The sequence below is a fragment of the Callorhinus ursinus genome, unplaced genomic scaffold, assembly GCF_003265705.2.
Source record: "Callorhinus ursinus isolate GAN/ISIS: 27379988/994484 unplaced genomic scaffold, GSC_fseal_2.0 scaffold64, whole genome shotgun sequence".
Classification (NCBI taxonomy): Eukaryota; Metazoa; Chordata; class Mammalia; order Carnivora; family Otariidae; genus Callorhinus; species Callorhinus ursinus.
The window spans coordinates 823770-839453 of record NW_027397126.1 but is presented as its reverse complement, the minus strand read 5'-3'; the positions used below and the strand labels follow the sequence as shown (position 1 = coordinate 839453).

Genomic DNA, 15684 nt, shown 5'->3' with positions numbered 1-15684 from the left:
TCTCTGTCGAATAAATAAATAAAATCTTTTTTTTTTTTTAAGAAATACATAAAAGACAAATACTAGCTAGGAAAAAATTTAAAACATATACCAAAAGGTCAATATCCTGAATATCTTATATCTTGCCCATAGGACACAATGTTTTATGAGTCATCTCATTAGATACCTGTGGGTCAGGCATGCCTTGGTGACATTCCAACTTTACTGTACTTTATGGTAATTATACCCACCCTGCTTCTGATGGTTAAGTGCTACTGCCATTAGCAGTCACTTCCAGTTTCCCCTCAACCCCTACCCCAGTGCTGGGCAACTGCTGTTCTGTTTTCTGTTTGTATGGATTTCCCTATTCTGAACATTTCATGGAAGTGGAATCATACAACATATGGTCTTTTGTGTCTGGCTTCTTTCAGTTAGTATGTTTTCAGTGTTTATCCATGATGTGGCCTGTATCAGCACTTCATTCATTTTTATGACTGAGTAATATTTGATTGTAACACTTTATCCATTCCTCAGGTGATGCACATTGGATTGTTTTAACTTTTTGGTTATTATGACTAAGTGCTATGAATATTTGTGTACAAGTTTTTATGTGGACACATGTTTTTATTTCTCTTGGAGAGGAATTGCTGGGCCATACTGTGACTATGTTAACATTTTGAGGTACTGCAAAGCTGTCTTCTGTAGCAGCTGTGCTATTTGACACTGCCACCAACAATGTAGGAGAGTTCCAATTTCTCCACATCCTTACCAACACTAGTCATTATCTTTTTGGGTTTTTTTTTGTTATTAAAAATTTTTTTTAGTAATATCTACACCCAACATGGGGCTTGAACTTATGACCCTGAGATCAAGAATCACATGCTCTTGGGGCACCTGGGTGGCTCAGTAGGTTAGGCATCTGACTCTTGGTTTCAGCTCAAGTCCAGATCTCGCAGTGAGATTGAGCCCCCTGTCAGGCTCCATGCTCAGCATGGAATCTGCTTCAGATTCTCTCTTCCCCACCCCCCCCCCGCTTCAATCTCCACTGTGTTCTCTCTCTCTCTCTCTCTCTAAAATAAATAAATAAATAAAATCTTAAAAAAAGAAAAAAAAGAATCACATACTCTTCTGACTGAGCCAGCCAGGTACCTCAATATCTGTCTTTTTGATTATGGCCATCCTAATGAGTGTAAAGTGGAATCTCATTGTGGTTTTGATTTGCATTTACCTGACCGCTGATGATGTTGAGGATCTTTTCCTGAGTTTATTAGCTATTTTTATATCTTTCTTGGAGAGATGTCTACTCAGATAATTTGCCCATTTTTCGTTATTTGTCCTTTTATCATTGAGTTATAAGAGTTCTTTTTATATTCTGGATACAAGTCCCTAATTAGATATATGACTTGCAAATATTTTCTCTCCTTCTGGAGTTGTCTTTTCACTTTCTTGATGGTGTCCTTTGAAGCACAGAATTTTTAATTTTGATGAAGACCAATTTATCTATTCTTTTCTTTTGTTGCTTGTGGCCTCAGTCTGATATCTAAGAAACCATTATTGCCTAGTCCAAGTTCACGTAAACAGTCATTTTGAACTATGAGGTGGGAAGCTAAAGATGGTGAAGTAGCAGGAGAGTAGAATCCTGGGTCTCTAATGAGACTGCATGCTAGCCTTGGACCGCCAAATTCTGGATTTATTTTACATGAGAGTGAGATAAAGTATCTTATTTTTGAAAATCAAGAACTTCTATTTCCTAAAATACACCACATATTACACCATGATGAAAAACAAGAGTACAAGGGGATATTCACAAACACATTGGTTTAGTATCCATAATGTATTACAAACTTTTACAAATCAATAACAAAAGGACAACCAGTGGAAAAGTAGACAATGGAAATGAGCAAGTATTTCACAGAAGGGGAAATACTCATGGCCAATTGACACATGAAAAAATGCTTTAGGGGCACCTGGGTGGCTCAGTTGGTTTAGCATCCGACTTGATTTTGGCTCAGGTCATGATCTCAGGGTTGTGCAGTTGAGCCCTGGTCAGGCTCTGCATTGGGCGTGGAGCCTGATTAAAATTGTCTCTCTCCCTCTGCTCCTCCCCCGTCCCTCTCTCTTTCCCTCTCTAAAAAATAATTTTTTAAAACTGCTTTAACCTTATTAGTAATCATAGAAAAGTAAATTTTACACCCATGAAAATAAAAATTTAAAAGTCTGAAATGGGGCATCTGGGTGGCACAGTTGGTTAAGCGACTGCCTTTGGCTCAGGTCCTGATCCCGGGGTCCTGGGATCGCGTCCCACATTGGGCTCCCTTGCTCAGCGGGGAGCCTGCCTCTCCCTCTCCCTCTGCCTGCCACTCTCCCTGCTTGTGCTGTCTGTCAAATAAATAGATAAAATCTTTAAAAAAAATAAAAGTCTGAAATGTGTATTAGCTATGATATGGAGCAATGGGAAATCAGAATCTGATTTCAGGAAAGTAAAATTGCATAATCATTTTGGAAAGCAATGCTTTGAAGATCCCTACAAGTTTAAGGGCTAGTTGTCACGGGAGAAACCAAACAAGCCAGCTGGAAAAATGGTAGGTTGTAGTTAGAAAATGTAATGTTTGAATTCATGATTTAGGAAGCAGAGAAATTTGTGTGATGCCAAAAAGTACAAGTTGTGACCTTGCAAGTGGTTGGCGAAAGCGGAGGAGCGTTCACAGAAGATAACGAGGCCTGTCAGTCTGGGTCCAATCAGGACAGAGAAACCACAGAGGGATTTGAACAGGAAAAGTTTAACACAATTATTAACAGGAACAGGGGATTGACTAGTACGAAGTAAGTAGAACTCTAGAAGAGTATAGGCATATAGCAGGTACAATATGAAATAACACACACTGGTCACTTCCATAGAGCCGTGAGAACCTCCCCTCTTCACCTACAGCTGAGGTCCACGCCTTATTACAGAAGTTGCCATGGGGCTGAGTCAGTGGAACTCGCTGGACATCCGCCCTCTAGAACTTGCCGAAAATGTGCCCTGGGAGGGTGCTTGTTTCCCCTTCACGGGGGAAGTGTCTCACCAGAGGTACTTTGCCATAGCACCGCCCCCCCCAAAGGGTGCCAGGGGAAGCTGCTACCCACTGTGCACTGGAGGAAGCCAGTGTTGCAGAAGGGGAGCACTAAGAAAGCTGGGAGCTCGGCAAGAGCCTGTGGAGTGAGCACACAGGAAACAGGAAGTAAAACCCCTTCTTCCTGCAATGTCTACCACCAGCTACCCATAAAAGTTCATGTCATGCCAGCTGGCAAAGTAAAAATGATTTAAAGGCCCAGGTCCATTTTCACAGAGCAGGCATAAAGAGGGGCTGGAGGTAATCCATCAGTCACAGATAGGGAAGTCAAGGAACTGAGCGGACATGACCCAGATGTTGGCAGAAATTGGGGTGGAGTTGGGGCACCTGGGTGGCTCAGTTGATTAAACCTTCGGCTGAGGTCAAGATCCCAGAGTCCTAGATGGAGCCCCACATCTAGCTCCCTGCTCAGTGGGGAGCCCGCTTCTCCCTCTGCCCCTCCCCCTGCTTATGCATGCTCTCTCTCAAGTGAATAAAATCTTTAAAGATAAAAAAGAATTTGGGGTGGAGTGGAAGGTTATAAACCAAATTGTTTCTCCAAGTGTGACCTTGGTCCCCCTTATCAGAATCAAGTGGGGTATTTATTTATTTTTATTTTATTTTATTTTTTAAAGATTTTATTTATTTATTTGGCAGAGAGAGACACAGCGGGAGAGGGAACACAAGCAGGGGGAATGGGAGAGGGGGAAGCAGGCTTCCCACGGAGCAGGGAGCCCAATGCGGGGCTCCATCCCAGGACCCTGGGATCCTGACCCGAGCCGAAGGCAGACGCTTAATGACTGAGCCACCCAGGCGCCCCTCAAGTGGGGTATCTAATAATATAGATTCCTTTGCCCCATTGCAGATCTTCTGAAGTAGGGTTCTGGGGACTAGGGCTCCCAAGTCTTCATTCTTTTCTCCGCCTTCCCTACAAGAGGTGATTATTTTTGTACATTGTTCTTTGTAAATCACGGCTTTAGGCGATGGAGTGCCTTTGAGGGTTTTTGAGCAGGAGTATTACACGATCAAAGAGGTGTTTCTGGAGAAGCAACCAAACTGTGCTCTGCCAGAGAGTCCATTAGGACGAGAGGACGCAGGTGGGAAAGCCAGTGAGCGACGGGGCTGGGCTCAGTGGCCCAGGGTGCATACTGCTAAGGCTTGGCAGTCAAGTGAGAAACCTTTTCTCTCTCTCTTTTCTTTCTTTCTTTCTTTTTTTTTTTTTTTTTTTACCTTTTCTCTTTTTACTCATGCTGTCGTGGGAAGCCTGTTGCTCTTCGTATCACTGTGACCTCTAGTCTTCCAGCGTCGCACCCTATACCCCTAGTTCATCAGCTCCTTTGTGGCGTCCCCTGCTTCCCTAGCCAGCCTCAGTTCCATGGCTAGTCATTCAGCCACATGCTTGCTATAGTCCTGGCATTCCTTAATCTCCATACTGACCCTAACTCCCAATCTTCATACTAATAGAACTGCCTTGAGGAGGTGGCCTTGCTTTTCTGGTTTTACTTTTAGTACTTAGAGTAATTTGCTATAGCCATTGTCCAAAATGAGGCAGATTTTTATCCGGGTGACCTCAGTGGGCTTAAGCCTGTTTTGGGCTAGGCTGGGTTCCTGAAATTACTTCGGCTTTGTTCTTGATCAGAAACTGTAAGTGATACCTCAATAATACTGCCAGATTTGTTTGTCTGTAGAGTACAGTTTTGATGAGCAATTGTGAAAAATTGTCCAAATGACATAGAAAAATGTATTCAAGTAGGTCTGACTTGGGAATTGAATTTACCACCGAATGGATTTTGTATTTCTTTCTATGACATAGCTTTGGCTATGGTCAAAAGTCAATTAAAACTTTTGGTTCACTATACTTATTTTGCTTCTAAGTATAATTACATCAAACCAAACATTTGGAGGTCAAATCCTTGTTATAGAACTATTGATAGACAAAACAACATGAATGAATCTCAAAACGATGATGCTGAGCAAAAGAAACCAGAGAAAGGGAAGTACCATACTCTATGCTTCCATTTATATATGATTCTAGAAAATGCAAACTAATCTACAGGGACTGAAAGCAGATTGGAAGGGAAGGGAGGGGGACAGGGTTTGAAAGGGCACAAGGACATTTTTGGGGATGATGGAAAGTTTTACCTGGATTGTGTGTGTGTGTGTGTGTGTGTGTGTGTGATTGTATTGCAGGTGTATACATATGTCAAAATTCATTAAATCGGACATCTTAAATATGTGCAATTTATTATACGTCAATTATATCTCAATAAAAGTAAAAATCATTATCAAGGAAAAGAGTTTTGATTTAAGACATAGGAGTTCATTCACTCATTCATTCAGCATTTTTAAAAAAGATTTTATTTATTTACTTGACAGAGAGAGACACAGCGCGCGAGAGAACACAAGCAGGGGGAGTGGGCAGAGGGAGAAGCAGGCTTCTCGCGGAGCAGGGAGCCCGATGCAGGGCTTGATCCCAGGACCCCTGGGATCATGACCTGAGCCAAAGGCAGACACTCAACCGATTGAGCCACGCGGGCGCCCCTCATTCAGCATTTTTAAACATCTGTGTACCTGGAGCTGCTGGGAACAGTGTTAAACAAGACGGACAAGCTGTCTACTCTAGAGAAGTTACATTCTGGTGGAGGGAACATATCAACAAGTAGTAATAGTGAAGTGTGGTAAGTGGTAGGAACAGGGCAAGAAGGGGAAGCTTTGAAAACATTCAGCAGGATTATCTAAGCTGATTATTCGGTGGTAGATGTTTAAAGCTGTGTTGAGAAGGATTCGGAAGCTTAGCAGGATCCCCGGCGTGAGGAGGGGCAGTGACTGACGGGGAGGTCCATGCATTTGCCAGTTTAAAGCTATGCTGCTCACATTAGTCTTCTCGTACGTTTCCCAATAGTATGACTCTTTCAACTGGTTGTGAAAATGTTTGAGAATAACAAGATCTCTTGTTCTAGACCAGGTTTGTTTTTTTCAGGGCAGCATTTTTAATGCAAAGTGTTTCTTGTTGGGGACGCATCAGCTTTCCAGACTGTAGTATAGACAGAGGACAAGCGCTCTTTTGTTTTCAAAAGTTCTGTTTTCAAGTATTTTGTACCCGCTCATGGGACTATGTCTGCGCCTTTGCTAGGGGTACTGCAGCTGGATTGTGTAGTGGAACCAGGTCCAGAAAAAGAATTGCTAAAGAATGCAAGTAAACAGGATGTCAGATGTTATCCTTAGCCTCTTTCCTTAAACACAGCGTTTTGGCTGCAAAGTAAAATGCCATTCTTCTAGCTTCTGCTTATACACGGTGATGGCTGACAGCAGGCGTGGTCTTCATGTGCTTGGCACATTATCACCAGGCAATCAAGGTGTTCTAGGAGGAATGATCATGACACACCAGCTCTGTGAGACCGGATGAGGGCATCCGGCCATTTCTCGGAAGAATGTTCTCAGCCTACCTTCCCCACGAGGCTCGGATCTGTCTGACCTAAGAGCCAGTTGGCATCTTCCTCCTGACAGGAGCCAGGTTTTCACTGGGGCTAGACGATTTATCGACAGTGTTTTCCCAGACTGGCCCATGAGTGTCTCATTTCCAAGGTCCCCTCTGTTTTCCCAGAGCACTTGCTTCCTTCTCTCTCCTCCCTCCCCAGCATCCTCCTCACTTCCTTCCTTTACAGCTTCTTGCACTGTTGGGGTTTTTTTTTGGGGGGGGTGGTGTTTGTGTGTTTCTTCTTCTTCTTCTTTTTTTAACCCTCATGAATTTGTTTTGCAGGTTTGGAAAAAGAAACCCAGCATCATCCAAGGATTTTTATTCCTTCTATTTCTTCATCTTTTAAGTGTGATCTCTGTGGCTTTAAGATCCCGTAATTCGTGTGGGTTCCACCATTATCTAAGAAAAGTTGTCGAAACGCTTTGCTCTGCAAGCCACAGAAGAGAACTTAAAAAAACGGAAGGCCGTAGCAGATGCAATTACGGATGTGGCTTAGTCCTTGCAGCTGCCCCAGGGAGCTGTGCGGTCCTCAGTGATGAATCCAGAGGAGCGAATCGTGACATGGCTTATATCCTTGGGAGTTTTAGATTCCCCCAAAAAGACCGTCTGTGACCCGGAGCAGTTCTTGAAGTCCTCACTGAAGAATGGGGTAGTGCTGTGCAAACTGATCAACAGACTTAGGCCGGGCTCTCTAGAAAAGGTAAGGGAAATGGGCAGTCTCTTTGGGATTGCTCACCACCAGAGAGCAGCAATAATGTAACCCTTGAGATGTTCTGTTGCTCAGGCCATGGGACTCGCCCCCTTGAATCTCTTCCTAAGAGTTTGGCCTTCTCTCATTGTTTTTGTTGTTTGAGAAACTTAGAAAATGAAACGTTATCCTCTCGCAGTTGGGCCCCCAAAGATAGTAAAACCGTGATACACCGTTGGTGCCAGGGGACAAGGAGAAAACACCCGTATCGTTTGCTCCATCCAGAGATAACGTGTTCTACCTCCCCATGTACCAAGGGCATATTTTGCACTTGGGGTATATATGAGTCTGCATAATAATGGGATGATTTATGAGAGATATTGATGGTATTTTTTTTAAAGATTTTATTTATTTATTTGAGAGAGAGAGAATGGAAGAGAGAGAGCATGAGAGGGGGGAGGGTCAGAGGGTAAAGCAGACTCCCCGCTGAGCAGGGAGCCCGATGCGGGACTCGATCCCGGGACTCCAGGATCATGACCTGAGCCGAAGGCAGTCGCTTAACCAACTGAGCCACCCAGGCGCCCCTATTGATGGTATTTATTGACAGTTTGGCTAGAATCGATGTCGATTTTCTGCTCAAAGAAATAAAATATCCTTTGAAACAGAGGCAACCAGGAGAAATAATCCAAAATGTCAGAAAAGGTTTGCTAAAACAATAGAAACCAGATATGTGTTTTGAATGCAACATGTGTTCAAAGTGAAACTAACCTTACCCTCTTTTAAAAAGCCAAAAGTTTTAATGTTGGAAAGCCATGATCACGAGGATGGGTCATTTCTAAAGTAGGCACTTTAAGGAAGTTTAAAGGTTGAATCCTACAGCTCTTAAGGTTAGCAGGGTACGTGACCGTGAGCATAACGTGAATTCTTTTGCCTTCTTGAACCAGTTTGTATTTTTATCAAGTAAATTGATTTTCTTATAAGTTTCCTTAAACTTGAAAAAAAGAAAAACAGTACTAAACCACAGCATACAGAACTGTTCCCAAATGTAGCAAACAGTAAATGGGAGAACAGGATTTTAATAAATTATCATGGGGGAGGAGGGAGCAAAGTAATAGATTAAAAGCAAGAACCAAAGCTCAAAAAACAGTCTGGATCCAATTCGCTACCCCCGCACTTCGGCAGAAGGCTAACAAAGGGTTTGTCAGTAGATTTAGATGGTTTGGGACTGAAAGTTTGGTGACATTTGAAAGAGACCGACCGTTTAGACTGTTACATCACTTCCTCCAGTGGTTATTTCTCTTCCTGGATTGATAGCAATGTGTCCCCTGCCTTAGAAAGCCTACCTATCTAGTTATCAGAACATGAGGACTATGGTATGCTTGGCATGGGATGACAGTGTCCAAGTGACCTCTGACTGTGTTTCTCTAGTACTGTTCGGAGCCCCAAACGGAAGCTGATTGCCTCAGCAACATCAGTGACTTCCTGAAAGGATGTGCAACACTTCAAGTGCAGGTAAGCCCGCCCGGGGTGCCTCGCCCCACTGGTGAGCTGGTGAGGATGGTGCTGTACTGCAAGTCCTCGGTTGATCTTGACTGTCGTACCGGGGTAGCATTGTATGGAAACCATGGTTAAGATTGGTGGTCTCCAGGGGTGGCTTGCTAGTTTGTCTTCTCCAGAAACCAGTGCCAAAAGCAAAGCAAACCAAACCAAATCAAAACTTAGGATGGGATTTATTCTTTTAATACAGCATCCGAGCCCTGAAAACAGGCTTTCGGTGACAGAGGTTGTATGGGGTGCTTCCCTGCTAGGGGGAACTGGCTGCTCTAGGGGGTCACCGTAACCCCCCTGAGTTGGGAAGAGAGGAAAGCATATTGTCACTTTTTCCCATTAACGCTTTATGTATTTATTTTTATTTTAAAGATTTTATTTATTTATTTGACAAAGAGAGACACAGCGAGAGAGGGAACACAAGCAGGGGGAGCGGGAGAGGGAGAAGCAGGCTTCCCGCGGAGCAGGGAGCCCGATGCGGGGCTTGATCCCAGGACCCTGGGACCATGACCTGAGCCAAAGGCAGATGCTTAACCGACTGAGCCACCCAGGCACCCCCCTATTAACACTTTAGAACAGAGGCCTTGAAAAGCCCAGAGAACCTACCCCTGTGGTAGAAATTGTATATTAAATTACATTGCATTGTTTTATATTATATGGATCCTTAGAGTACGTATGGGGGTATTGCTGGAAAGGAGGTGATACTTTTGTCTGAGTGTCAAATTACTTAATTTCTCTGTTCCCGTGTGTCTATGTGTGTGTGTGTATGTGAGACATCTTTATTTGCAGAAGCAAAAGCCATGGAAACAACATCAGTATCTAGCAATAGGTGAATAGTCAAATAAATTATAGTACATTCAAATGATGCTGAAGTCTTATACATTCATTTAAAAAAGATTGTAGGTTTTTTAAAATTGAAGTATAGTTGACATATAATATTATGTTAGTTTCAGATGTACAATGTAGTGATTCGACCATTCTATACATTACACAATGCTCACCACAATAAGTGTACCTACCATTTGTCACCATACAATGTTACTATAATATTATTTTTTTAAAGATTTATTTGGGGGTGGGAGGGACAGAGGGAGAGAGACAATCCTGAAGTAAACTCCCCTCCGAGTGCAGAGCCCAGTGGGGGGCTCGATGATGGGCTTGACATGGGGCTTGATGCCAGGACCCTGAGATCATGACCTGAGCCGAAATCAAGAGTTGGCTGCCTAACCTGACTGAGCCACCCAGCCGCCCCTACAAATTACTGACTATGTTCCCTGTGCTGTACTTCTCATCCCCGTGCCTTACTTACTTTATAACTGGAAGTCTGTGCCTCTCCGTCCCCTTCAGCTGTTCCTGCCATCCCCTCGGTCCTCTCCCCTCTGGCCACCACCAGCTTGTTCTCTGTATTTATGAGTCGGTTTCTTTTTCTTTTCTTTTCTTTTTTTTATCAGTCGGTTTCTGCTATGTTTGGTTTTGTTTTTCAGATTCCACATATGAGTGAAATCATATAGTAATGGTTTTTCTTTGTCTGATTTATTTCACTTCACATAATACCCTCTGGGTCTATCCATGTTGTCACAAATGGCAAAATTTCATTCTTTTTTTTTTTTTATGCTTGAGTGCATATATACCACATCCATCCATGTATCGATGGACACTTGGGTGGCTTCCATATCTTAGCTATTGCAAATAATGCTTTAATGAACGTATGGGTGCATATCTTTTTAAATTCGTGTTTTTGTTTTCTTCAGGTATTTGCCTCAGTGTTTTGATCTGTAAAATGGACACAATAATTGCTACCTCATGGGGTTGTTTTAAAGGATCAAATGAGATACTACATCATAATTTAGAGCTAAGAGCTTGGACCTGAAAAACATCTATGAGATAATGTATGTACAGTGCTCAGCAGAGAACCAGGGACATAAGAAGTATAGACTCGTTTTTAGCAGTATTTTTTGTGGAGAAGTATTAGTAGTGGGTTGATCATGGATTCTGATGCTAGATTGCTTGGGTTCAAATGCTCAGTTTTCTCTCAGGAGTAGCTTTGTGACCTTGGGCATGTTCCTTGACTGTGACTCAGTCTCCCCACCTATAAAGTGGGAATAATAGCAGCACCTATTTCATAGGATCAGTATAAGATGTCAATGAATTCATGTCCCCGGAAGAGTGCCTGGCGCCTAGTAAGTATTTCTCCAAGTGTTAGCTATTATTATCAGTAGTAATACAAGTCGCTTTGCCCCAGATAAACTTGACTTGCTTCAGAATTTTTCCTAAAGTTAGCTACAGCATCAGGCTATAGTTGTCTCAGAATATTTTCTTCCAGGTGTCCCTGTTACCCACTGTTAGCTGTGTGTCTCTGCGTGTGTGTGTGTGTGTGTGTGTGTGTGTCTTTTGAGGTAGGTGTAGCCTGAGACCTCTCTATATATCTTCTAGAATAATGTCTACTATGGAACAGATCATGGCATTTTCTTTTTTATTTGACAAATAAAAACGTGGTGAGGTTGCCAATGATTTCTGCGCTGTGAAGCTGCCAGAAGGTATCCTGAGCTTCTTTGCAGTTCTAAGAATACTAGATGATACAGAAACACCTCCTGGGTCTAGCACTGTGGGATAATGAGTCGTTTCACAGAAGTGGATTTTTCTGATGATAACTAATGCTTACTCCTTTAAGTACCAATGCTTAAAATATTTTCACCCACTTTGGGTACAAATCTTTCTGAAAAGTATATGCTAATTTTCATTTCTTGAATCAAGGCGCTGGGCATATTTTTGTCTCTCTTTGATCATTGAGGCTGGCCTGAACATCATAGGGATATTGGAATAAGGCGGTATCTGGCACTACGGCTAAGCACATAACTTTCTCTAGTTTGACAGACTTGGATTAGAGTCTTGGCTTGGTCAGTTACTGACTGTGGACTCCGGGAAAAGTTACTTGGCCTTTCTCTGTTTCAGTTTCTTCATCTGCGTAAAGGAGACATTAATAATATCTATTGCGTAGGATTGTTTTAAGGATCAAATGAGATAATGCACCTAAGGCATGAGACTGAAAGCTGAGCTGGGGGAACCCCGCAGCCAGGAATATTGACCATCCAGTCTCAAGCTCCCACGTAGCTAGCTAGGAGACAGACTGAGACACAAATATTTACCGTTTTCAAAATTAATTTTTTTAATTGAATATATTTGACATTTGGCATGTAAGTTTAAGGTGTACAGCATGTTACTTTGCTACATCTATATATTGTAATATGATTGCTGTTGCAGTGGTATCTATCACGTCACATAATACTAGTACAATATTGTCTATATTCAATATTATGCCGGACATTAGATCACTGTGGCTTATTTAGTACTCATTGCAAGTTTGTGCCCTTAAACAATATCAATTTTTATCTCCCCATCTCCCCATCCCGTGGTAACCACCATTTTACTGGTTTTTTTTTTCGAGTTTGACTTTTTAAAGATTCTATTTACTTATTTGAGAGAGAGAGTGAGAGAGCGTGCATGAGAGAGAGCACAAGTAGGGGGAGGGCAGAGGGAGAGGGAGAGAGAGAATTGCAAGCAGACTCCCCGCTGAGCATGGAGCCCTTTATGCGGGCTTGATCTCAAGACCCTGAGCTCATGACCTGAGCCGAAATCAAGAGTCAGAGGCTTAACTGACTGAGCCACCCAGGCGCCCCCAGAACACACTGTTATTTTCTAAAGACAGAGTGCTGGCTTGAAAGGGTCAGTTGGGAAATGTAGAAAAATGAAACCAGAGATGGGGCAGCACAGTGACATCTTGAGTACTGGCTGTGGAGCACGATGGCCCCATTAAAGAGCAACGGCCTTCTGAACCTCTGGGTGGCCAGTGGGCCTCTCCAAGGGACCTCCATCTTTGTGTTCTTAGATGGCTGTAGTGTCCTAGGGTCTCTGGAAGACCACACAGCTAGCAACTGGTCAGGGAGGTCTGCCGAGACATCTAAGAAACAAAGCACTCTCTAAAGCACCTCCCCAACTTTGATAGTATCTTTTGAAACACAGAAGTTTTTTAAATTTGATGAAGTCAAATTGATCTATTTCTGTTGTTGTTGCTTGTGTTTTGGGTAGCATGTCGAAAAAACCATTGTCTAATGCAAGGTCATGAAGATTTATACCTATGTTTTCTTGTAAGAGTGTTATAGTTTTAGCTCTTACATTTAGGTCTTTGAATCATTTTGAGTTAATTTTTGTGTATGGTGTGAGGTAGGAGTCCAAATTCATTCTCTCTTTTTTAAAGATTGTATTTATTTGAGAGAGAGAGAGAGAGAGAGAGAGAGAGAGAGCACAAGCGGGAGGAGGGGCAGAGGGACAAGCACACTCCCCACTGAGTGCAGAGCCCGACGTGGGGCTCAATCCCAGGACCCTGAGACCATGACCTGAGCCAAAGTCAGACGCTTAACTAACTGAGCCACCCAGGCATCTCCCAAATTCATTCTCTTAAACACTATTTTTGAAAAGACTATTCTTTTCCCCATTCAATCAATTAATGTAGCTGTGTAATAAGTTTTCAAATCAGAAAGCATGAGTTTTCCAAATTTGTTCTTCATTTTCAAAATCATTTTGGCTATTCTGGATCCCTTGTGTGCCCATATGGATTTTAGGATCAGCCTGTCCATTTCCACAAAAACAAAAAAAAACCCCAAAAAAACCCAGCTGGCATTTTGATAGGGATTGTGTTCAGTCTGTAGATGGCTTTGGGGAGTATTGCCATCCTAACAATATTAAGTCTTCTGATCCATGAACACAGGATGTCTTTCTACTTATTTGGGTCTTTTAAAATTCCATTCAACAGTGTTTTATAGTTTCTAGTGTGCACATCTTATACCTCCTTGGTTCAGTCTATTCCAAAGAATTGTATTCCTTTTGATGCTATTGTAAATGGAATTGTTTTCTTAATTTCATATTTGGATTGTTGATTGCAAGTGTATAGAAATACAATTGATGTTTTGCATATTGATCTTGTATCCTTCAACTTTGCTGAACTTTTTCATTAGTTCTAATGGTTTTTTGGATTCCTTGTGGATTTCTTTTTTTTTTTTTTTAAAGATTTTATTTATTTGACAGAGAGAGACACAGCGAGAGAGGGGACACAAGCAGGGGGAGTGGGAGAGGGAGAAGCAGGCTTCCCACGGAGCGGGGAGCCCGATGCGGGGCTCGATCCCAGGACCCTGGGATCATGACCTGAGCCGAAGGCAGACGCTTAACGACTGAGCCACCCAGGCGCCCCTCCTTGTGGATTTCTTGTACAAGATCATGTCATCTGTGCATAGAGATAGTTTTACTTCTTCCTTTCCAGTCTAGATGCCTTTTATTTCATTTTCTTGCCTAAGTTGCCTGGTTAGAACCTTCAGTTCAATGTTGAATCGAAGTGATTAAAGTAGACATCCTAGTGTTGTTCTTAATCTTAGGGGGAAGATTGCAGCCTTTCACCATTAAGTAGGATTGTTAGCTGTGGGTTTTTCATAGATGTCCTTTATCAGATTGAAGGATTCCCTTCTATTCCTAGTTTTTTGAGGGTTTTTTTTTTTTTTTTTGGTCATTAAAGGGTGCTGGACTTTGTCAAATGCTTTCTCTGTATCTGTTAAGATGACCATTGGTTTTCGTCCTTTATTATCTTGATATGTTATATTACTTTGATTAATTTTCATATGTTAGATCAATCTTGCATTGCTGGGATAAGTCCCAGCGGCTCATGGGGCTGTATGTGCACATAGAGGTGGATTTGTGTACATCTGTGATTATTCTTGAAGCATTTTTCTTCATAGAAATGGAATTACTGTGTCAAAATTTGATAGATATTCTCAAATCCCCTACAAAAATGCTATATGAAGCTCTGCTACCACCATAGAGTAGGAAGTGCCTTCTTCCTCATGTCCCTGGCAGCACTGGATATTATTTATCTTTCATGTTTGCTAAAATGTTGGGTGAAAATGATATTTCGTTTACCGCTGTAATTTGAGGTTCATGATTCCTAGTGAGTTTGGACATCTTCTGACCCCTTTATAGTCCATTTGTATTTCCTTTTCTGTGAACCAGCTCTATCTTTTTTATTTGTTTACAGAATGGAGAAGGCAGGGAGGACACTCAGGTCTCAAGAGAAGATCTAGAACATATGGGAAAACCCTCATATCTAGGTAGAGTGTCACTAATGTGACCAGGAAGTCCTCTGACAACCTATTTTAGCAATGGTGGTTTTATTTTCATTCTGCCTTTGAACTTGGGAGGAGGAGGGACAGATATACTTCTTCTGATCAATTGAGAGTGGCCTGGGGTGATACCTCTTTGACTACACTGTTCTGGCTACAGCCCTCGTGCTCTCCTCCTGGCCTCATCCCCAGCTGGCACTCCTGCTTCGTCCCCTGCCACCTTTAGTACCAACCCACTGCCGGGGATACCCTACTATCTCCTATTCTGCTCTTGGGCCAAGCCTACTTTTATAAAAAGATGTTTTGCTCATGAAGGATTTCACTGAATGTATATAAGGCTCAATTAGTGCTTCTCTCTCTCTCTCTCCCTCCCTTCTTTCTTTTCTCTCTCCTTCTCTTTCCAGTACCAGCTGGTATCAGTATGGCTTTTCTTTGCCCCCACCCCCTCACTGCCTCCTGTCTCCTGAGTCACTCCATCTGCCTTGTCACTGGAACAGCATGGATGCCATCCCCAAAGTGGGGCCTGTGGGATGGACGATTTGCCATTTCCCAGGGACTGCTCTGCATGAAGGCAGTTCTGGAAGGAAGGCAGATCTACTAATGACCAAGAGTCAAGGCTAAATCTCCCATAAGAGAGCTTCAGCTCCGGGAGAGCAGAAGCATCTTGGAGGAGTGAGGTCAGTAGCTGTAGTGGGTATCAGTCAGGCCCTCCTTCAAGGCTAAGTCGGCCACCTG

General features: G+C 42.6%; 1 protein-coding gene across 3 annotated transcripts in view; it reads left to right on the top strand.

Moving 5' to 3' along the window:
- Positions 1–6779: 6779 nt before the first annotated feature.
- ARHGEF6 (Rac/Cdc42 guanine nucleotide exchange factor 6) overlaps positions 6780–15684 on the top strand; it is a 96601-nt gene continuing 87696 nt past the window's right edge. For 2 of the 3 annotated variants that reach the window (XM_073885665.1, XM_025861568.2), the window contains exons 1-2: positions 7063–7249; positions 8666–8749. In XM_073885665.1, coding sequence (XP_073741766.1) covers positions 7085–7249; positions 8666–8749 — 249 coding nt within the window. In that variant the 5' untranslated portion in view covers positions 7063–7084. Of the gene's footprint in view, positions 7250–8665; positions 8750–15684 lie in introns of all 3 variants that reach the window. The other variant, XM_073885664.1, reaches the window with a different exon arrangement.